The following is a 24,603-nucleotide window of genomic DNA, read 5'->3' as shown; positions in this document are numbered from 1 at the left end:
GTGGCGCTAAAACACGGGTTCAATACGTGACTCTGTCACTTTTTTACGTTGATATAGGCACGTATTGCTGTGTTTTTATTACATTGCTTCAGGTACGTATTGCAGCAGTTCGTAATTCAAATGAGTGTTGCTAAAAGTTAATGATCTATTGTGATCCATACATATGAAGCTAGATATGTGACACTAACGTTCAAAAGAATCAGTTTTGAAATGTTGCAGCATGTTCAAATTGTTTGAATATATAACATAATATTCTTCAAAAAATTGTGCGAAAATTAGGCTTTATTAATCAAAATTGAATTAAACCAAAAACAAAATACAAACAAACGCATGAGTTTTTCTGCCTCTAGCATTTAATTCAACTGGAAACTGCAGAGAATCGCATGCATAGGTATGTTTTTTTTTTTTCCTCAGTTTTGCAGAAATTTATTTAGAGGCATGTATTTCGAATGAATGGGAAAACTGGTAGCACTTTATATTACAGTCCTGTTCCATATGTACATATATACTTGTTATAGTACAATAACTCGGTAATAACTACTGTAGGTACTAAACATGAACCTACGCCTAAACCTAACCATAATCCATGTTACCTTATATTATCCAGTATTTTCTTAGGTAAGTACACTCTAAGTGCACATACTGTAAAATAAAATGCATCCAGAAAACCTCAGGGTTTGCCAAAGTGTTGACCAAATCTGACCAATGAGAATTGCAGACATAATGGCCAGTTGTCGTTTCAGATATCCAATTCCTCCTTAATTTTAAACTGACCTGGCTTTTTCTACACCCTTAAAATGCATCACATGTATTCCTTAAAATGCTCCATCAGAGCCTTTGCTATAGAGCATACCATTTGGGAAAGATGTGTTGTTACAGCAAAGCATGCTTTCACACCCTGCTTGATCTTCTTTTCAAATAAAAGAGTTCATTATCAATTACTATATAATACTGTGAGATTTAGTAGATGTAGATGCAGCTTATTACTTAGTGGATTGCTTTGTAATTACTATGCTATTACTATAAAAGTATGGAACATCTTGGCAACAAATCAAACATATCATCATCTTTGTAAACCATGCATGATCAACTCTGAGATAAACTCTGCTGTATTAAAGTATCAAACATTTATTGATTTCAAATCTACTTTATTCACCTTAGCATCTTTTACAAACCAATTATAAATGTACAGTATCAGTCATAAATTAGGGGTCTTAACTGATAAAGTCATGCTTTTTGGGAGACGTCATGCCGTCTGTATTTTAGGCACTGTGCCTGCTTCATTTTTAAATCCTAACAAGCTCTTTCAATGCTAGAACGGAGCACTCTTCTAAAGGGGATATCCCATGGCAACCAAACTGGCACAAGAATCGTTGCACACAAATTCACACAATGACACACAACTAATACACACACACGAAATACAAGAACACTGCAATCGACTCCTGTTTAGTAGCCCCGGGGTCTCAGTGTGGTAAAGCGATAATCCTATCAAACAACAGGTCGAAGTTTATTATCTGCAGCTCAATATCAGCCACAGGAACACCAGGGCATAGAGGGCCCCTCCAGATACATAGAACGAGAGAGAGAGAAAACAAGAAACTTTTTGCGGTAGCTGGGACATTTGGTCAGTTTCATTTGGTTCTGTTGTGAATGAAGAATTTGAGTTCACCTCTAGTTGGTGGCATCTCGACTCACCTGACTACAGAATAAAGTCATCTCAGAGGTATGTTTTTTACCCCCCTTCTCTAAATGTGTGGTAGTTACCATAAAAAAATAAATAAATAAAAAATGAGTTGGGAACTCTATTGTCTATTAATGCAAACCTTGTGCAATAAGTCTGTATTCAATTTCCTCTTTAGCTAAAGGATGCAGAGGAAATGTTGGAGATATTTCAAATACTCAGTGAGCCTGAAGCAAACTTGACTCACACTGAATTGCTTACTGTGGTTTAATGATACTGTTTCTAAATACATAATGGCTGTTCGTTAAATGAAAACAATGAGACATCTGACGGTGGTTTTGTTATGCATTGGCATGCCGGTTGCAGACTTTCAAAGCAGTTAGGCACAAATAAAGTTGATGGATTCATCACATTAGTAGGACATGGATAAGAATTAGTGTCTCCATTAAGGCAATCTGGTAATCGGCACGTATGTCTGGAAAGTTAATGATTTTCATGAACTGCACTTTGTAGAAAGCAGTTGGTTTAATTGGTTTTAAAGAGAAATTACATGGGCAAGTAGAACAAGGGCAGTTTACGCAGATGCCTTATAGGTAAAATACAAAAATACAAACACAGTAGGTAGTTTTTAGTGTATGGAGTACAAAGCATAGGTTGCCAGTATATGAAAACTATTTACCAATTACAATTATCTCATATTTTTACTTTTTAAGGATGTTATAGCTGTTTTATAACTATGTTATAACACCTCATTTGTTAAAACATACAAACTATAGCATTACTACATATAGTTCTGATTAATTGTGTTTCTGTAGAAAATTAAATAGCTTGGATTGATTTCACAGTAAAATTCTGAATGCAGTATTTATCTTTGAAATCATATTCTTCTTCTTTCAAAGCCTGTCTGAAGTGTTGTGTTCATTTGAAAACATTCAAAATCATTAGCCTGCATTCGACAGACGGATAATACAGTACTGGACTGAGGTGGATTATTATCTGACTGTGGTGTGACATTGTTCCTGTGATGGGGAAGACTGGCCAGAGCACGGTGGACCTCAACTCACCCTCAGACGTGAAGCAGGCGTTCCCAATTGAGGACCTAGATCACAACACTGTTCCTGTAGAAGAGGAGAAGGAGAATAAAGTACCAGATAGAGGATCTTGGAAGGGAAAATTTGACTTTTTACTATCCTGTGTTGGATACGCCATTGGGCTGGGAAATGTGTGGAGGTTCCCATATCTGTGCGGAAAGAATGGTGGAGGTGAGAGAAGACAGAAACGCTGTTACTGTTAGGCTGTTGAGAAGATGCCTGGTTGGATCAATATTCTTTCCATGTTTTTGCCATGAAGGGCATGCTCCTGACAACATTCCTGTCAATCAATCAGATTTTAGGTGTAGGTTTAACGCTGGGGTTGGGGTTTGAACAACATTTTTGTTACTTATTCAGTCATTTGCCTTACAGTACAGTTAATGGTAAATTTAGGTGTTCGATAAGATTAGGACTCCAGCTCTAGAATTCTAGCTAATATTGTTCGCTTTAGTATCTCGGAGAACCCCTGAGTATGACATAAAAGGGAACCTGCAATTGAATCAAACATCTAAAAATTAACCTTGGAGACTCCTAAAGTGGCTCTGAAAAGACTGTTTACATATTTAATGTGAGAATTCTGAAAATGGTTTTCACGTGACATTACACACTTACAGGAATGCCCACCTGGATGGCAAAACAAGGCTTTCCTCCACTGACCTCCAGTTATTTTTACAAGGATTGCATTAAGTAGAAATGTACTAAGACACTGGTATTAAAAGGTCGAATTCAGTATACACCTTACTGATGATGCATACTTTGTACAGGCAAGCAGATGAACCCAGAATACAAACACAATGTGCAAAGTTTCACATTAATATTTTTCCCCATAGAAAACCCTTAACCATTATGAGGAAAACCCTTAACCATTTAGCACATTGTATTCATATTCCAGGGGCATCTACTTCCCTGTATAAAGTATGCATTATCAATAAGGATAATACACCTTATTGATGATACATACTTTATACAGGGAAGTAGATGCCCCTGGAATATGAATTTGGTCTTTTAATATAACTGTTTTAATACATTAAGGAAGAATAAGTGTTTTTCGCATTAAACATTTTAGAATGTCCCACTGCTTTTAGTGATTGAAATATTGCGGCGGGTGCTTTATATGTATTGCAAATGGCCAAAATTTGCATTTTGTTCACATATATTTTGTTTTATTCATTTGAGAGGTGATCTAAATATTTGTGGATTGGAAACAAATGGAAATGTTTTGCCCTCCAGGACTTCGAGCCAGTCATGTAACTGAAAACTATGAATAGAAGAGGTGGTGGAAGATTGTATTAAAGTTTGCTTCAATCTTAATGCACATGTTTTGCAAGACTGCATATAAGTCTGAAATCTAAAAACCTTAAGTACATTTTGTATTGCATTATTTTTTAGGAGCTTTTCTTATACCATACTTCACTACTCTGGTGTTTGCTGGTATCCCACTGTTTCTGCTGGAGACGTCATTAGGACAGTATACATCAGTGGGGGGGCTGGGAGTATGGAAATTAATACCCATGATGAAAGGTGAGAAATATTCACATTATACACATTAGCTATTTGGGGACTTTTACTGAGTACTATTGCCTCACTGTAAGTTTTTCACTGTCATCAAACGGAATTACAAGTTTTGTTTTTTTTTTTTTTTTTTAGTTTTTTTTTTTATTTTTTTTGAGCATTGAGCAGCCTGGCTGGGTTGTACATAACAAATAGTCAAAGCCAGTGGCATGAGTTTGAAGCAGAACTATCTGTTTGTTCAACCAGTGACAGATGGGGTTTGTGTTTAAAATTTAATTATTATTATTATTTTATTTGTGTTTATATTTTTGAGTCACTATTTTTGCAGTTCTTCTTGGTGACTCCAACAGCACAGAAAAGACGCACTTCATCTTTAAACAGAGCTAAATAAAATTCAGTCATTAAATCTCTTGGAATAGCATGCAGCTATGACAATGGCAACACATTTTGTCTTTGCAGACTAGATCTGCTTTGCGGCTGTAAAGCAAATGCAAATAAATCCTGTAGCATCTAGACATGTGGAGCTGGGGGAGGTGGAGGATCTCAGAGGGATTTTTTAATTCACTACAGGATGAGTTTACAAGTAAGATCACTGGTTGCAGAACCAGAAAAAGCCAATCAGCTTAGTAAATGATGTGATTGCTAGTAGTTGCATGTAACAAGCAGACCTTTAAATAACCCTCCCCATAAGTTTACCTTGCACATATACTTTATAAATATGTCCGTTTTCTCTTTTTATTCCCAAATGAGACCAAACTGAGTAATTTTGTTTTTATGCAACCATTGTTTTATTAAATTAAAAAATGGTAGCTGCTATTGTAGGTTGTGTCTATGAGTGTAGATAGTTCTCTAAAAGTGATGTGCAATATTTCTATACTGTGTTTCTCTTGAAAGAATTTCACAAGAGTTTGGCAGAACGAGGGTTCCCATCTTCAATCTACATGTTTTGGCATGAAACAATTTTTTATTTATTTTTTATTTATTTTTATTTTTTTGTGGGGGGGATCATTTGGTTAGGTATGCTGTATCATTTGAGGTTTAACTCTTAAACTCCTCTTGTGTCAGGTGTGGGTCTGGCTGCTGTGGTTTTGTCCTTCTGGCTTAACATCTATTACATCATCATCATCGCCTGGGCTCTGTACTACCTCTTCAACTCTTTTAAAGCAGTGAGTGTCAATTAAAAAGTGCAAATACACAAATATCTATTCCTCTTTGTCTTTCCTAACTTTCAAAACTGTTCAACCATTCAGCATGTTTTATTCACTACCCCCTTTAAATATTACCCATCAGTCTAAAAAAAAAAATGAAGTATAAGTTATTTGAATAATGAAAGAATAAAAAAGTCAAATTATTTAATTAGTGATCCATGTTGGCAATATGCACCATGCTTGATTTTGTGTTGCATTTACAGAATCGCTGTATTTTGTATTAAACTACAATACTCAACCTAATGGTACATTAACATAGAATGTGTTGACATTTTTGTTCTCTTAATAATTTGCTTAACACTTAAAAATCTATTACAACTATTTATTTATTTCATTCATTTGTCAAATAGGTTATATGTTGTTTTGTTTTGTTTTTTCTCTCACCATCCATCTCTTTATCTGCCCCAGTGAACTTGTCTTAGATTTTCAAAGAATTTCTCAGTCTTCTCAGAATTGCTGCTTCTTTCAAGCTCTCTCTTCCTCCCTATTTCTCTGTATCTCTCTCCGCCTCCGTGACACCCTTAAGCTCTCTGTGGCTCTGTCTTTGCTCTAGAGAGTGTTTTAAAGGCTCCCCAGAAATAATAACTGCCTCTGTTTTGTGGAAATCGAACTGCAGTTTCTGCCATGGGAATAAGAGCTCATCTCCAAAGCAGTGCAGAGGGAACTGGAAACAAAACCGGCCTTTGTTTTATGAATGCATTGTGCTATTTTTTTTAAATGCTTTTCATTCACCATTCATTGCTTTACACATTTTGCTTTATCCTTTAACTTTATTCTTCACATGGTGGTGTTTGCCAAGCAAGTATCACTATAAGACTGCTCATACTTGGAGATACCTAAACCAACCTCTAATACAAATACTTTTTTCTGCTTTTCTATTCAGAACACATTGGAATCCACCTAGCAACCTACACTTAAGTGGTTCACCTAACCACAATAGCATGTGGCGCTAATAACTACTCAAAACATGGTGAAACTGCGCAATGCCCAGTAACTACCCTAAACCCTACACAGTAACCCTAAACAGCTGCATAGTAACCAACTAAAAACCAACTATATTAATCTATAAGCATGTGCTATAATTGTAAACTGAATGTAATGTTTTTGGATGGAACTTAAGATTGCTTTTTTGACTGACTTATTTAGGACTTAAGTGCATTTGTATGTGTAATTTCATAATTCTATTGTCTTTGAAATATGGTTAAAATGTACTGACAAAATTTACTGACAAGCATTTATGGTAACTATCTGCAATGTTATGTCAACTGAAATGTGTTTGTAATTGTGCAATTATAAAGTCACAATTCAGTACATTTAAAAAGTATTAGTTTTAAAAATATAATCAATTACTGATTATGTTAGTGAACATATTAAAATAATTGTATTTTTTAAAGCATGAAAAAACATCATTAAAACAAATTTAAATGTACTTTAATGTGAAGCATTTGACATTACAGAGTGCATTTTTAAATTAAGTATAAGTATATTAAGAAGCATCATCATAAATGTGTTATTAAAGCCTCGTTAAGAACACTTAAAAGAATAGTTCACCCAAAAATTTAAATTCTGTCATCATTTACTCACGCTAAAGTTGTTCCAAACCTAAATGAGTCTTTCTTTTGCTGAACACATAAGAAGATGTTTTGAAGGATGTGTGTGACACAGGGGTAGGCAAGTTCGGCCCCAGAGAGCTGATGTGCTGCAGAGTTTTACTCCAACCCTGGAAAAAGCCTATAGCCTTAGTAATCCTGAAGACATTGATTGGCTTCTTCAGGTGTGTTTGATTAGGGTTGAAGCTAAACTTTGCAGCAGAGTGGCTCTCTGGGACCAAACTTGCCCATGGGCTGAATCCGAAAGCTCTAAAATGCTGCCTTCGGAGGACACATTCCAATGTAGGACATCAAGGCATATCCGAATCAAAAGTTCACTTTCACTTCCTGAAATACATTCATCTGATAAATTTTTTAAGGCAGCATATATGTATCTTTCGCTGCCTTTGGTATCCCACAATCCTGTGTGTTCCATTCCATGATGGTTGAGCTAAAAAAAAAAAGATGTCATCTGAAAGTTGTGTTTGGTGGTCAGTTTGTGAGTAAATGTATATTTCTGACTAACTTTTTGCACTTTTGATGTTATTTATAGCGAGAAATCAGTATTATAGTAATTAAATATTTGTTTAGTTGTCACCAAAACTCACTCTATTTTGTTGTACATCATTAAACTGTTACACTGCCTCAGAAGCCTGTCTGAAATAAGTTTCATGAGGTACCTTTGTGCAAAAATGCTGCCTGCAAAGTCATAGCCTGATAGGTCAGCTAGGCTTTCGGATACAGCCCTAGTGTAACCAAAGAGTTGATGGTTCTCATTGACTTCCATAGTATTTTTCAGTGAGGAACATCAACTGTTTGGTTTTATTTCATTAATATTGGAATATGTGCAAGAAGGTTTTTTTTTTTTTACAAGTTATTTTAAGGTCCAATCCTCACTATTAACAAACCATTAACTATGACTTTTGCCTTAATAAACTCTTAATTTGCTGCTTATTAATAGTTAGTAAGGTAGTTGTTAAGTTTAGAAATAAGGAAGTATAATATATTCATAAAAAATACATGCAGAATATGTGCTTTATAAGTATCAATAAACAGCCAGTTAATAATAGGCATGCTAATAAGCAACTAGTTAGAATTGGAAATTCTGAGAAATAGTGAGAATTGGTCCCTATACTAAAGTGTTACCATTTTTTTTTTAAATACACGTTTAAACTTTGAAGTACACTACAAGTGCATTCAATACAATTAAGTGCACTTTTTTTCCACAAGGATTTTCTAAAACTTCAGCCATTCTCTCTCTCTCTCTCTCTCTCTCTCTCTCTCTACCCTCCCTCCCTCCCTCTCTTTAGGAGTTACCATGGCAAACTTGTGATAACACTTGGAACACTGATCGTTGCTTTTCCAACTACAGTCTGATAGACACCACCAACCTGACCAGTGCCGTCACTGAGTTCTGGGAGTAAGTCAATACAATAGTGATATTAATATTTTTTTTTATTATTTAATGAAGCCGTAAGTTAAAATCCAGTTGCACTGATCAAGTAGTTATTTTCCTGTTATCATGTACTTTCCCTAAACACTTTCATCTATGGAACACAAAATAATATATTTAGAAAAATGTTCACACTGCTCTTTCTAACTCCTCACCTCTTCCATACTTGAAATAGCTCATAACTCATTTGAACTTATTCATCAAAAGCACATCATGTTAAATGACAGTCAACTAAATATTTGTTTACTTTACAGGAGGAACATGCATCAGTTAACAAACGGTTTGGAGGAACCAGGGGAATTGCGCTGGCCATTGGTTGGAACATTAGCATTGTCTTGGATTCTTGTCTATTTCTCAATCTGGAAAGGAGTGGAGTGGACAGGGAAGGTGTGACTGCCAATATTCCTTCAATATTTTATACGACACCCCAGAATTGTTTCTAATAACAAACTTTAATTTCTTTTCATTTTCGCCTTCTCTTTCATCTCATGTATTCTCAAACTTACTTTTGGAATCTTTTTGTTCTTCCATTTCTGGACAGTCTCAGAGGAAAAATATATTACTCAGAGATTGCTTTATCATAGCTCAGTAGACTTCTTTGAGTTTTAAAGTATGTTTATATATATATTTATATATATATATATATATATATATATATATATATATATATATATACACACACACACACACACACACACACACACACACACACACACACACACACACACACATTGTTTTGAAATAATTTGATTCTGACTTTTATTTGCAGAGTTTGTGCTGTACACAGTTTTGTGATCTCTTCAGAAACACTACTGGATTTTTTTTTTTTGTTGTTTTTTTTTGTTTTTTAGTTTGATCACATTAATTTTTAGATATATACAATTAAAAAAAAAGAAGCCTTTATTATGCATTATTTTTCCAAGTTCATTTGGTAACATAAGTGGTGCAGAAATTGCAGTTTAAGTACTTTGATGAGTAGCCAACGGACATGTCTTCACATTAAATTGTAAGCTATTTTAATTATTTATTTTTCCTTGCGAGAAAGGAAAACTGCTCTCTTTATCTGCTCTTTCTCTGAGGATAATTAAATTTTAATGTGATCCTTGCACTGGGCAAGAATAAATGCATTTTCTGGCAGTCTATAACCTTGATGGACATCACTAATTAAGGGCAATAATTATCCTACACAGCAAAACCGTGTTCCTACCAATCATCAAATAGAAGCCAGTGAAATCTCTCACCAACAAGTTAATAACGTTGTCCTCTACATCTACTTTAAAATTATTTACTCTATGACACTCTCTCCCTTTCTCTTCATTTATCTCCCGTCCTCATTAGGTGGTGTATTTCTCCGCCACGTATCCTTACTTCATGCTCTTTATTCTGTTTTTCCGTGGAGTCACTCTCCCTGGAGCGATAGATGGCGTCCTCTTCTATGTCACCCCAGACTTCAACAAGCTTTTGAAATCTGAGGTAAAAATTAAACATACCGAAATGTATTTGATATCTTAAATGAAATTTGATATATTAAATTATGAATTCTTGAATCTAAGATCTTAAAACATATTTATATATTCACAATTCACAATTCACATTCACAAAAACCTAAAGAGAGGTTTGTTTAACATTTTTAGGGAATAACTAAACTGTAATATAGCAATGCTGCTAACTCATAAATACTCATAGAACACTAATTCAAAGCTATACACACTTTTCATTAATGACAGACACTGAATTGTCAATTGATGTCAATAAAGCATTATCACTTTTATGAATTTACACTCTTATAAGAAGAAGTACACTTTAGCATACTTTTAAAAAGTTGACAGAGGATGTAATTGTACCTAACAGTTATGGACATATTTTACAGACATTGCCCTGTTTTCTAACTTCTGGTACTTTCAATATATTTCTCATTTCAAATTTCTGCTCAGGTGTGGTTGGATGCTGCCACTCAGATCTTCTTCTCTTATGGTCTGGGTTTAGGTTCTCTCATTGCTCTGGGAAGCTACAACTCCTACAACAATGATGTCTACAGGTAAGAACTACTAGTCTTTGTCCAAATGTAAAGAAATGATGTATTCATGATGATTACATGGCATATAGTCTTATGTGCAAAAACTGTCTTTAACACAGTGCCTTTGAAATTCTGTTCAGTTTTACACTGTACCTTTGTTGTCTTGTGATTCGGTTGACTTAATTCTTGTTCCTTCTGTAGAGATTCTATCATTGTGTGCTGTATAAACTCCTGCACCAGTATGTTTGCTGGGATCGTCATATTTTCCATTGTGGGTTTCATGTCATACATCACAAAGAGACCCATTGAAGAACTGGCTGCTTCAGGTCATCATGTCTCTCAGACATTCTCAAATTTGCAATTATACAAACTGTAGAGTGCCTTTTTGACTAACACTTAAAGTATATATTTATATATAATTTCATAACTATTTGTGTTGTCTTTGAAATATGGTTAAAGTGTACTGCTGAATGTATGTCATGCATTTAAATGTTGTAAGGATGTAGCAATTAAGTACATTTTAAATGTAATATTGAATAAAACATTAGTTAGAATTACATGTGAAATACTCCACATATGCTTCAGTCTGTTAGTCAGCAAATCAAAATAAGTGTATTACTTTAAAACATGACAAAATATTACTTAAAATGTGAAATTTAAAATGCACTTTAATTAAAGAAATATGAGTAATATTCTAGTGATATGGTGAAAGTGGACTCATCTTGACACTTCTGGTGTTTGATGGTTTGTGGTTCAATATCAGGTCCTGGTTTGGCATTTTTGGCCTATCCGCAAGTTGTCACACAGCTTCCCATGTCTTCACTCTGGGCTATTCTCTTCTTCTCAATGCTCATGATGCTGGGATTGGACAGTCAGGTATTTTACACATGCATACACAAATGATAAAGGTGATTGGCGAAAAAAAAAAAAATCCCTTTGTGAATTGAGTTTTATTTTGCAATCTATTTGAAGAGTCTAAAATTACTGTTTGTTGTAGTTGTATGATACATCAGAGGCATGATACCTCAGAGACCATAGAGTTATTGATAGAGCTTGTATTGAACCCACAATACTCCTCTAATTGTGGTACATTTAGCAGCATTGCACTATTATTCTTCTAGATTTCAGAGCTTAATGATTTTTAATGATTAAAACTAAAGTTATAAATTATTCATGTGGTGTTACTTTAGTTTTGTTGTGCTAGGTAGGTAAAAGATCACAAGAGAAACCAGCACATTAAAATAAGTTCAGTCAGGACCATTCTGTTTGATTAAGATTATTGTAGATGTCCTGACCATTATTTGGCTTATTTAGGCTTTGCTCTGAAGGGTTCAGATTCTAAGCTGTCCACAAGCAAACCTCACTGAGGTTTAAAACCTCTGAAGTCAAATGCAATTACCATTATTTTTTGATAAGCAGCAGATATAAAATTCCATGCAGAAGTGGAATAAATATCTTATTTAATTGTGATTGGAGATGTTACAATCAGCTGAGCTTCATGCCATGGTCTGCCTGAACTACGTTTGAGCACCATTCGTCACTCAAGATTCTCTTCAAACACACAGCAATTTTAGAGAACATGTGGAAGCTTTAAACATGTATGATCAATTATGTTTCATGTTTAGTTAGTATTAAAAATCAGTAACTCCGTGAATATCATAAAGTACTCTAATTGTAACACCATTTATACCAAATCTTTGAATCTTAATATATAAGATTCAAAGAGGAGATATATATATATATATATATATATATATATATATATATATATATATATATATATATATATATATAAACATAAATGCTTAAAAATAATCAAGATATTGAATAAACAGTTATATAGTTTTAGGGTTATTCTGGCCTTTTTATCTTTTATTTTATTATTATTATTTATTTATTATTTTTTTTATTGCTATACCCTAGTTCTAAAATAACTAACTACTGTTAGATACTGTTACATAACTAAATAACTAAAATAAATATAAATAAATAACTACTAAACTACTAAAATGGCAATTATTTCCTAAATTAAATTGCTCAGATTTTCAACACTAATGCTTTTTATTTGACACTTTTTACACTTGTCCGTGACAGTTTTGTACAGTGGAAGGCTTCATAACTGCTCTAATGGATGAATATCCCACAGTCCTGAGGAAGAGAAAGAAACTCTTCATCCTCATTGTCTGTATTATATCCTTTGTCATCGGTTTCTCCAATATCACACAGGTAAAGATTACCACCTAAAGACCTTTCTGTTTTATTGTGTAGGACAACTGACTGTATTCTTGAGTTTCTAATAGTAATGTGTGTGGGTGGGTGTTCTTTGTTTTAGGGCGGCTTGTATGTGTTCAAATTGTTTGACTACTACTCGGCCAGTGGAATGTGTCTTCTGTTCCTGGTCTTCTTTGAGACAATCTCCATTTCCTGGTTCTATGGTATATCTCCTAAACTATGAACATATATTTGATGTAAATGTGATGTGAGGTTTCAAAACCTGAACAGTTCAATCTGACCTTCAGCCAACTATGTTAAATAAACATTCTTGGTTAAATACAACTTAAATACTTCCATTGTAAGTGCATTATTGTAATTACACACTGTGATAACATTTATGAACTATTGGTTCAAGACAAAAATACTTGAAAATCTTTGACACTACTTGAGAACAGGAGGGAGTCATATGGGAAAGTTAATAGGCTGGGTTCCTGAATCCTATTGGAACAGGGTGAACGGATGGAAGAAGGAGCTCTTACTAACTGTAGGAGATCTAGCTCGCTTGATAACTGTAGATATCCAACTCTTCTCTTTCTTTAGGTGCAGAGAAATTCTATGAAAATATTGAAGATATGATTGGTTATCGACCTTGTGGCTTTTGGAAATATTGCTGGATTTACTTTACTCCAATAATCTGCTTGGTAAGTACTTCACCTGCAAGCAATGAGAATAAATTTAGAGACTGTATGGCTGTGAACTGAACACATTATTATGGAAAATAAAATAAAATAAAATAAAATAAAATAAAATAAAATAAAATAAAAATTAAATTAAAAACTAAACTAAAATCTTTAAAAGTAATTCTAAGTCTTACGTTTTCTACGTTTTCTAATCAATTGATTAATAATCAAAATATCATGCATTTTCTTTAATACACAATTCCTGACAGCCCTACAGAGACACAAATGTTTTGTCACTCCCTTTATCCTTTCATTGAACTGTATGATGAATTGAGTGATTGATTATCCAGTTAAATGCCCATGTATTTAAAGTCACTTTAAATACAATTCAGAGAATTGTTTCTAAATACATTATAAATGCTAGAAAATAATTGCTGAAAACATGTTAAAAAGACTGGGAACTATCTAGTACTGAATTGTGGAGTTAGACCCTTGAACAGTTTTTCACCATTTCTGTGTTCAGGATTTTTTGGGTGGGCCTGAAATCATGTCTCGGTGATGCACTGGAGCCATTGAGCATGGCCCCTCCCCAAACACTATAAGAGGTGTGTTTGACTTGAAGCAACGCTATAGAGAGTTTGATATCAAACACTGATGGGTGTAGGCAGCGCTGCTTGAAGTCGAACACACCAAATAACTAGAGCGCATTAGCATCAGTGGGTTTCCCCGCTCAGAACACTGCTAATTTTTCAAGATTTTGATACCTTATTTTATTTACTTGCTATATATGGAGGCCAGCGAGTAGCTGCTGTGCAGGTAAACCTCACATTTAGCCTCCTTGTTAGTGCGTCCGCCTTCCATGCCGGAGCCCCGGGTTTGAGGCCCACTCAGTGCAAGGTGTGGCGGTGAGGACCCGGGAGAGAGGAGTTACATTGGTGCCGTGACCCAGATGGGAGTGAGGTTTAGGGGGGTGAGTGTAACGGAGGCCAGCGAGTAGGTGCTGTGCAGGTAAACCTCACTCTCCGATCTCAAGAGACGCACTAGTGACAAACGCTAGTGGCTGCAGTCATTTAGCCTCCGTATTAGTGCGTCTGCCTCCTATGCTGGAGACCCGGATTCAAGGCCCAATCGGAGCGAGTGCGAGGTGTGGCGGTGAGGACCCGGGAGAGAGGGGTTTTATATATATATATATATATATATATATATATATATATATATATATATATATATATATATATATATATATATATATATAATTTAAATTTGGCTGGGTGGTTAATAACAAACTCATCACTTGTGACAAACTCATTTACACATATTAATATTGCTTTACACAGACTTTAATAAACTGATGACTGAACTGCCTTCTGTGTTACCTGTTTGTAGGGTGTTTTCACATTCAGTGCAATAGAAATGACTCCTCTGACACTAGGGAAGTATGTGTACCCGGCCTGGGGTCAGGGCATCGGCTGGTTAATGTCCCTCTCTTCCATGATTTTAATACCTGCATACATCATCTATATGTTCTTCTCTACCAAAGGCAGCATCCGACAGGCAAGACTGATTTTAATGTTTCTTATCAAACTTTTTTTTGCTTTTTACTTTTTGTCATAGTGTCCTTCCTGCCCTGCTTCCTTCCTTCCATCCTTTTGAATTTCCATACAACTTCAAAATATACTTCCTTATAAACCCCCATTCTACTTCCTTCTGAACCTCCTTCCCTTTGAACTTGCAAAATTCCTTCCTTCCAAACAGGCAAACAAAATTCTGTATTTCCAAATGTATTCACTCCTTCTAAACTTGAATAGTTCCTGCATTGTTCTTCCCTTATGCATTTCCAAACAAACTTCTGAATATTCAAATGTACTTTCTTACTCACTTCCTCCCTTTCCTCCTTCTTTCTGAAAACTTCTTATAAACAAACTTTTGTAGAGAAGCCTGTTTAGTTGCTGCCTTATTTGCCTTCCTCACAAATCCCTTCCTTCCCTTCTTTCTTCAAAACTTCCTTCCTGCCAAACAAACTATTGATATTGAAATGTACTTCCTTCCTTCCTTTCTTCCAAACAAACAAACAAACAAACAAACAAACCTGCCTTCTTTTCTTCTGAACTTCCAAACATACTTCTGGACTTTTAAATGTACTTTGTTCCTTATAAATCCCCTTCCTTACAAACTTATTTTAAAACTTCCTTCCAAACCAACTTTCAAACAAATTTCTGAATATTGAAATGTACTTCCTTCCTTTCTTTCTTTCTTTCTTTCTTTCTTCCTTCCTTCCTTTCCTTCTTCCTTCTGAAAACACCTGCAAACAAACCTCCTTCCTTTCAAACTTGCATGTTTCCTGCCTGAACTTCCTTCTGAAATTCCAAACGTATACACCTTTTCTTTCCTTACTTCTGAAATTCTTCTGAAATTTTCTTTCTTCCAAAACAAATGTGCAAACAAATATCTGAATATTCAAATGTATTGTTTCATTATAAACTTACCTGTCTTCCTTTCATCATTTCTTCCAAAAAGCATTTGTATGGTTCCTGCTTTCTTCTGCACTTCAAGACAAACTTCTGAAGTTCCAAATTACTTAAAAAAGTACAAAGTACTTAATTTGTTCTAAACTTCCAAACTTGCAAACAAAACTTCGGAGATCCTTCCTTTTGAACTTGCATACTTCCTGTCTTCTGAACTTACAAATGTACTTCCAAATGAACTTACTTTCTACTAAACTTCCTTCTCTCTTTCCTCCTTCCTCCTAAGCAAACTTGCAAACAAACTTCCTTCGTTGATTATTGTTTTTGTTTTTGTTTTCTCAGCGATGGCATACGATGACCAAACCCACTGAGATCACAACCTCGGAAACCAATGATCCCACACAACAATCCACACAGACAGCAAGTACAGATGAAGCTTCTGTCTGAGATCATTTCATCTTTTCTGTACAATGGCCATTAAAGACCAGCAGAAAAATAACTTTTCCTCCATTCCATACTTTTTGTCTTTTGGAGAGTCTACAACAGGTGGAAGTGGACTATGCACATGTTCATCTGATTTTTGTTCTCCCATTTTATTTCCATACATGCCTCTCTGATGTTGCATAATGAAATGTGAGGGGCTGCAGTACCTGTGTCTGTGGAGAATGCAATTTCAGTGTCTGACAATTTCAGTGGTCAGTATAAATCTAGATGCAGTCCAAGCAGTTGATTGGAAGGTCTACATAACTGTTGCATTCCCATGTTATTTTAAATTCCTCACAGTATTTACCTCAAGATGAGGAGTGAATGTTTCTCTTGGTGTCAGCCATTATAGTGGCTAATTTTGAAGGCTAAGTATGATTGTTCTTGTCACAATTTATTGAACAAAATTAACTACAGAAAATTGAAAATTTTGTCTATGGATGACAATGACTTTTTTTTTTTTTAAGTCATTAAGATTTTAGGTTCAAAATTTGTATGAATATATAAAAAGGGTATATTTTAGAACATCACCATTTCACCATTTTAACATTCAGTATTAATCTTCAAGTGTAGTAAGAACTAAGTGATGCTAATGAGCATAATTTAAACTGTTTCTGAGGATGCTTGTAAATACATGTTGTTAGTATTATTTAAATATTGTAATTGTATTTACATGTAGAATGTGTGACATACACTATAATAGATAAAAGACAATATGTTACAGCAGACAACATATTAATTTGAAATTAATGAAAACAAGGCTATGGGAAATAGAACAGTCTGTACAATCCATTCGACTCTCAATTATTAAGTAAGCAACAAATTAGTCATAACTTGAAAGGCCTAACATTGACATTTCCTGCTGAAACAGGAAGTTTGGGTGGGACATATTGAAGGGCTCATCGCTTTCATAGACGTGATCACAAATCTGAATTAAAATTTTAAAATCATGGGTCTTTAACTTGTTTTATTTTGTTTCCTCATAGCCTCATTTACCGTGTCAAATTAAATATGCCATCTTCTCTGAATGTCTTTATGAAGTGTTACCAAAGTTACAAAGAGGACTTTTATTTTGAGGATAATATTTTGATATAAATTATAGATTTTGTGAATTGGTTTCAAATTCAATAAAGAAAAAAAAATAAAAACAATTAAAACTGATGCTTCAACATAAACACATTAATAGATCTATATAGATAGATGGCATTCAGCCATGTGGTTTAACTGTAAAGGTTAGTGATTTGAAAATGTTAGTAATTAGTAAGAATGTCTTGAGAGGAACTATGGTCTTATTTTATTCTTGCATACTTTGACAAACACTAACAATCCAGTAGGGGCATAGCAGCAGTATATGGAAGGTAGTAATAAAATATCACTTTGCATACTGTGCATATTGCTTTAGGTTTATATATATCCATTTCAGCAGCAGTTCTGACAGGGGGAAAAAAATAGACACTATTAGTTAGCTGACCTCTGTGACCTTTGACCTATGTTGATACAGTTCTGCATTAAAGTTGAAAAAAGGCTCTATCATGTGCTTATACAACAAACCACTCATGTCAGTCTGAAAAGGACAGCAAATAAATAACCAGACCACTCATGTAGGTCTGGAATAGACAGAAAACATGTTTAATAATGTGTAAATCTTCAATATAGAAAGAGTAAAACTCACAGTCGGATAATGGGACTGACTGCCTTTCAAAAACATAATTTGCTAACTCACAATAACTTTTTGTCAAAATTAGCACTAATAAACATTGATGTTATACTTCCTTCAAGCTCTACTGGGGGTTCTGAAATCTGAAGTGATTTTGTTCAGAATAAAATGGGCCTTTTAAGATGTCTTTTTCTCTTCCTGTCTTCATTTCTGAACAAAGCTTTTTAGCGCTACTGCTACAAAACAAAGGTTGTACATTAGTGTGTAAATTCTGCCTTATCCATGTATTTTATCCATGGTTTTATCTCACGTGAATCTCAAAAACTAGCTAAATGAGCAGTATTTTTGACAACAACACATTAACAAGTTTAGTGTACAAGCTAATGATGATTACAATATTGTGGTGCCTTTCATTTGCACTCATCTCATAAATACCATCATTCTGACAGTACTTGAAGGCAGCATAACACACCAGTACAACAGCCCTTCTGTAGGCTAAACCAAGGTTAGTGTTAGCATCGTAGCCTTTGGTTGTGTGAAGGGCTTTAATTCAACACTCATCTGTTGGGTTAGATCACATCTCATTTGCTAGCCAGGGCACATTCGCTCAAGCATAATAAGCTCCTCAAAACAAGGGTCATGCACAATTTATCTGGCTTCCTGTTTCCATCACCTCCACGCCAACTCCCTCAGGGGCCAAATGCAAGGCTATGGAAAGAGAGAGACAAAAAGTGAACTCCTGTCACTCAGTATTTCATAGAAAGGAATCTAGCGCCGATTCTTTCACTTTTCATTTTTGGAGCTGGTTGTGCAATTCACCTATTTTTTTTTTTTTTTTTTTTACTAAGCTGCTGTTAAAATTTTTGATAAAGGAGAATAATAGATCTCTGTGACAGTTGGCTGTTATTCCAAGGCTGGATCTGTAAAAGATTCTGTCATTATTTGCACACCGCCATCTTGTGTTTGCTATTATTTTGTATGCAGGAGATATTTTGAAGAATATTCAGAATGAACTTTCTGATAGAATAGTGACACCAACACAAGCTCATTGGGAGAATGTGCTTCTACATACAATTCACTGCAGTTTTCAGCTAAAATGAACACTAGTGGCAGTAGAAGCCCAACAACTTTTATTCCTTTTCACCAAAATTATTAAGAGACAGATTAGTGATAAAGATTTATTTATGTGTCACTCTTTGTGCAGTTTCTCTACTATGTTAAACACAAGACACAATATGTGATAAAAAAAAGCTTAAATGGGATGGTTGCTTCAGGAAAGGCATTTTAAACTGTTTGAATACTATAGGTTCGGTTTTGAGTATGGTTTTATGTAGGTGGTATGTTATTTTCAATGCAAAAAAATCATTAAACTTTTAGCACCACTCGCAAGACATTCCATTTCCAAACTGCAGAAATATGTACAACAACCAATGTAATAAAATATTGGCACAATCATGTTAATCTGTTTTGGAGAAAATGGAACATGCTGGACATTTTACTTTAAAAAAAATGACATGAAATGCCCAAAGATGCAACAAAGCATCATTTTTTCCAATTAGCCTGGATTGATAAAAACATAAATAAAGTTACATTAATTGGGAGATATGAAGTGACAATTCAAAGTCACAGTTTCATTTTATTTTTGTTGTATTTATTATTCTGACACAACAACAGGGTTTGATATGAAGAAGATTAAATAATGACAGAATTTCCATTTTGGAATGACCTATTCCTTTACTGTGTGGAAAAGAATGCACAGTTCATTAATTGAGAATTAATTGGAGCAGATATTACGAAGAGAGGACAATTTGCTGATGTCCAGGTTGTGCAATAAACTCATGTGTTGAGTTTTTCACCATTATATATGAAAGATCTGGTGTTCGTTATCTTAAATCATCCCCATACATGGAAATAAAGACACAATGAGAAGAGGAAATGAAGATCAGATTGGGAGCTCCAAACAGAAGCAATATAATTATGAAACAAACACACAATCATAGAAGAAAACAGAGGAAATAGGACACACAGCTACCTATGACACATCAATGGTGTTACAATAAATACTACAGATTAAAGTCAACCTGAAATCCAATTAATACACATTCCTGGCTTTTGTGCCTCTGAAATGACTTTCTTTTCCCCAGATAATATCACCACGGTTGTAAGGGGCAACAGCCAAATAGCTATTTAGGCAATGTCAGATTTGCTCTCGAGGGTGAATTTCACCTTTAGTCTCCATGTCCCTTGGAGTGCTGGCAAATCCAAATTTATGTCTAGCTCCATTATTCCATTCATGATTCATGATCCAATCAAATGTTTAGTTCTGGATTTTTCTTTAAATATCATTAATCACTTTACACATCCTTTACACATTCACCACCTATTTTTGGAAGCAAAATAGGTGGTGAATTATGTTTCATGTTGACTTTAAATGTTTATGTTGATGTCAACCTTTATCAGAAATGGTGGGTAGTTAACATTTATCAGTACTAATTCTGTGCTGCTTCATATGCTGATACATGATAGCTACATACAAGCAAAGCAAAACAAAACTAATCCATTGATCAGTTTTCCATTCAGCTGATAAAATCCGATCAAACCAGACAAACATTCAGGTTAAAGTGTTTTGTGCCAACAATGTGAATCTCAGTTGATGTTTTAAGTGTCACTCAAGGCTCTTTAAAAAGCATCAGACAAGAGTTTTAGGAGTCAAACGGCAGAGATAGTTTGATGGTGCTCAAGGGTGTTTCTTGGGCGCTTTATATAGCTGTGAATATTGATGAAGGAATAACACTATGAGACCACGTTCCATGTCTGAGTCATGTGTTGACAGTGATGTAACATTATGTATTCTTTTCACAGAATGTCAGACAAACACACATTGTCCAAAGATGGTTGCTGGGATCAAATGGCCTTTTCACAAGGGCCTTATACGTTCCAAGTTGCTACATTAAATTCAAGTACAAGCATTAAAAGATCATCTTCTTTCAGGTACTCTCTGAAATTCCTGAGCATGAGAACTATAGCCATTCGCTGGCTATAACTGGCTCTTTTTTCCGTCATTGAGCCGTGATGCATTGCCACACATAAAAGGTCCTTTCACATGACTCGTGTCAGGACTTTAACACAACCCTCTATGAACTTTGACCATTAAAGGCAAAAGCATTCTTTTACGAAGTTGCTAGGTAGTAAATACGCAGTGAAAGGCAACGGAAGAGGTAACACATATTTGAGCTTTAAACAGGATAAAAGTCCCACTGCTTGCACCGCTACATCATGGAACGATTGCTGGCACTACGGAAATTCCACTACACAGTTAGCACAATGGCAATATTTCAGCATAAAAACCTCTCATTCACAAACCACCCAAAATCCAGTTTAAATGCACACTAAAAATGAGCTGGTATAGTGGCATGTGCATTTAAATTAATTTAATTATGTTTGTCTCTACCATCCAAATTATGAGTAGTTTCCAAAAAGTTCATGCTATTTGCTTGCAACTATAAATATTTTAGAGATCACGGCAGCCATTAATTTCCAAATAATGATCAAACCATGGTGAAGAGTTTCATGAACAACCATTTATACTTATTCAGTCAACTGAGGTCAAGCCACTGGATCACAGCGGTGAAGCAATGCTGTACTGCCCTAAAAAAGCATAGCATATTGTGGAAGTCTGCTGGAATTAATGTATCAGGTACTAAAACGATAAAGAAAGCACATGCAAATAAATAGTGCTAAATTTGGACACCAATAGCAAATCATGTTGTGTTGTACAACATTTCTTGTTTTCATTTTTGCATTGGCACTGCTCACATAATAAGTCATAAGTCTGCTAATCATTGGTTATGTTTAAAAAGATCAGAAGCAAATTAAAACCGAAGTCATCCTAATTTTGCTAGGTGCATTGCAGCAGTTGACTTGAATGTTGACAAGTCATGTGAAAGATCCTTAATACTTTCTACATTCTCAGTTCACACACATATATCAGTTAAAAGGAGTGACATAAAAGACATTTTCAAAGACAGGTGAAAATTAGGAAGTAATTCACATTTTCACAGAAAACCTACATTGCCACATAAGAAGTTGGGGATGAAACAGTTTGTGGCTAATGTTATCACTTAGAAGTTTTTTTTTTCTCCTTCTTCTTTTTTTTAATGTCTGTGTACCTAGAGGGAATCTAAATGATCATTGTTTTAAGCATATGTTTGCTCTAGCCCTAAGCGTTCAACAGTGCAAAAAGTCCACGGAGGAGGGAGTCCTCATTTTGGCACGTATATCATTTTCAAGCATAGCAAAAACATACACACACACACACACACACATACACACACACACATACACACACACTAAATAGACTCATCAGTAGGATAATAAAAGCCAAAAAGGGTGTTTTTACACGTAAAACCAGCTCCCGCACAAAAGCAAGTGTCTGTGGAATTAAAACCAATGTTATCGGGTGTTACATTATTTAGTGAAATCATTTTGTCTATAACAAAATGCACCAAAGAAATCCTGTCAAGAACAAGTACTCAACGATATAACCTCAGAGAGTGTCCAGAAAGACGAGAACTGTTATATAAATTTGATAAAACTACATATTGTTTCAAAATACACAGCAATTAGGTAAATCGTATTTTCTTATTGGTTGTTTCACATTTCTGCAAAGTCAATAAAGTCTTCATGTCTCTTACCTTAAATATGTGCATATTGATAACATTTTTTTTTTCATTATATTTCTTTCATGTATATACATGTGTAGATAAATACGGTCAAAAGTGCGCCTGGAGTGTTTTATAGTTATTGGTTTGAACTCTATATCAGGCTACGAGAGCCACTTGGGGTCCTCTGCAGTGCAAGGCGGGGATCTGGGGGTATATACTGGTGAGGGTGGTTATATGGTGGTGGCGGTGGAGGCAAGGGCGGTTGTGAACCATCGTTCCCCCCCTGGTTGACTCCGCCATCGGGTGAGCGCACTGGTGTGGAGACGACAGACTGGATGAGCTGGTGATGAGTGGGGCTCTGGCTAAGGAATGCCTCCATGCGTCCGTGACCGCCTTTGTCCAAGACGATGACCTTGACGATTTGCTGACACTGGATGAGTGTGTCGGGTCGTATCTCTGCCAGGGACACGGGCTGGTAGGAGTGTGTGGGTGTGGGGCTGGCGCATTGCAATGGAGGCTGCTGGAAGAGCTCCCTCTGGTGGTTGAGAAGGGCGGTGCTCTCAGGGCTCTGCGGTGCCGCGTTGAGCTGGTACGTCTGAAGCCTGTTGTGAATTGACACCTAGTTTAGAAAACAGTCAGAGATAGCATCATATGTTATAAGACTGTTCTCCTTCTACCGCCATCAGCCCTCTGGTGAACACACATCACAATGGACATGCGCAAAGTGTTGCGTGTGGACATTGCACAAGGGGTTTGCTCGGTGTCTTGCGACTCGGACAGAGGGTGGGAAGCTGGAATCGGGGTTGCAGATGTGGAGGGTTTTGGGGACTGTGTGTTTGTGTCTTTAAAGTGTGTGGTGGTTATTAAGAGGACACTGAGGGCCCCGGTGTCTCCCTTGGAAACCACTATGGGAATAGAGAATGAACAACACTTCAGGGAAGAAGGGGGACAAGAAAGGGGGTGACAGGTTAAACAATGGGAAGGGGGTAATTGGACAACTACAGACGACACACATCCGAATGCATGCCATCAATTTTTCCACATACCTGTACGTAAGGTTCGGGACTTAAATAATAGTTTGCCTGGATTTGCAAACAATTCTCTCTCACTCTTCCTAATTGTCTACTGGGCTCTAATAATGGCACATATCCACAACTGTCTGTGGGATACTTCCACTGCCTCTGGGATTGATGACTTTGAGGGGTGATGAACATAGTTCTTAGTTCAAAGTGAATTAATCTAGCTTGGTCTCAGGATAGATGCTGGCTCTTGAGGGTTGGCTTGATGGATAAAGTGAGGGCACCTGCCTCTGAATTAGTCTTCTTGACTGTTAGACAAATTTACTAGCAGTGCACCACTTTGTCTGAGAACAGAGGGTGTGGAGGTAAAAAAAAAGAAGAAGAAGAAGAAAATAGAAAACAGAAAACTATTATTTTCCTCCATGGGAAAATAGTTAACAACAAAAACATTAAAACCAAACCATTTCCCCTAATATATAAAACAATACAATTTATCTACTATGAGTTCTTAGGTTGTTAATCCTAAGGCGAGGAGACAGTTATTTTTGCGGCTGACTTTTCTGCATATGCATTTGTAGGAGTTTCCCTTTCAGAAGCAAAATGTATGGTTTAAATAAATCATGCAATGTACTTTACTAAGGTTTGTGTCTGTCGATTTACTGGTATCTGCTAAATTTTTAATGCCCAAAAAAGCATGTATGTCTTAACCCATTTCGCACCTGTGTTGTTGATAAATTACCCACACCTGATTATCATCTCTGCTTGTTTGTGACCCTATGCTAATTTACGCTGCTTGAGGTAGAATGCGTTGGTCATTATAGAAATGATCTGTCTGCGCCTGTATGCTTTAATGTGCATATTGTCAGT

At 35.6% G+C, this 24,603-nt stretch overlaps 2 protein-coding genes across 7 annotated transcripts in view; one reads left to right on the top strand and one right to left on the bottom strand.

Annotated features, from left to right (window-relative positions):
* Nucleotides 1-401: 401 nt before the first annotated feature.
* On the top strand, nucleotides 402-18,239 carry slc6a1l (solute carrier family 6 member 1, like). 3 transcript variants are annotated; one of them, XM_042743376.1, is made up of 15 exons: nucleotides 404-1,726; nucleotides 2,644-2,946; nucleotides 4,165-4,296; nucleotides 5,353-5,453; nucleotides 8,395-8,504; nucleotides 8,792-8,924; nucleotides 9,876-10,010; nucleotides 10,472-10,575; nucleotides 10,756-10,880; nucleotides 11,318-11,430; nucleotides 12,649-12,780; nucleotides 12,887-12,989; nucleotides 13,369-13,469; nucleotides 14,835-15,002; nucleotides 16,256-18,239. In XM_042743376.1, the coding sequence occupies exons 2-15, from the start codon at nucleotides 2,709-2,711 to the stop codon at nucleotides 16,358-16,360; spliced, it is 1,800 nt and encodes a 599-aa protein (XP_042599310.1). In that variant the 5' UTR covers nucleotides 404-1,726; nucleotides 2,644-2,708; the 3' UTR covers nucleotides 16,361-18,239. The 3 variants fall into 3 exon arrangements, with proteins under 3 accessions (XP_042599317.1, XP_042599310.1, XP_042599303.1); XM_042743369.1 differs by having other exon boundaries at nucleotides 2,584-2,946; XM_042743383.1 differs by lacking the exon at nucleotides 14,835-15,002 and having other exon boundaries at nucleotides 402-1,726; nucleotides 2,584-2,946.
* A 1,225-nt stretch (nucleotides 18,240-19,464) lies between these two features.
* Nucleotides 19,465-24,603, bottom strand: part of LOC109065022 (IQ motif and SEC7 domain-containing protein 3-like) — a 129,445-nt gene continuing 124,306 nt past the window's right edge. For 3 of the 4 annotated variants that reach the window (XM_042743353.1, XM_042743357.1, XM_042743355.1), the window contains one exon: nucleotides 19,465-23,336. In XM_042743353.1, coding sequence (XP_042599287.1) covers nucleotides 22,869-23,336 — 468 coding nt within the window. In that variant the 3' untranslated portion in view covers nucleotides 19,465-22,868. The remainder of the gene's footprint in view (nucleotides 23,337-24,603) is intronic. The other variant, XM_042743354.1, reaches the window with a different exon arrangement.

The sequence above is a fragment of the Cyprinus carpio genome, chromosome A4, assembly GCF_018340385.1.
Source record: "Cyprinus carpio isolate SPL01 chromosome A4, ASM1834038v1, whole genome shotgun sequence".
NCBI lineage: Eukaryota > Metazoa > Chordata > Actinopteri > Cypriniformes > Cyprinidae > Cyprinus > Cyprinus carpio.
This window is presented reverse-complemented; position numbering and strand designations above follow the sequence as displayed.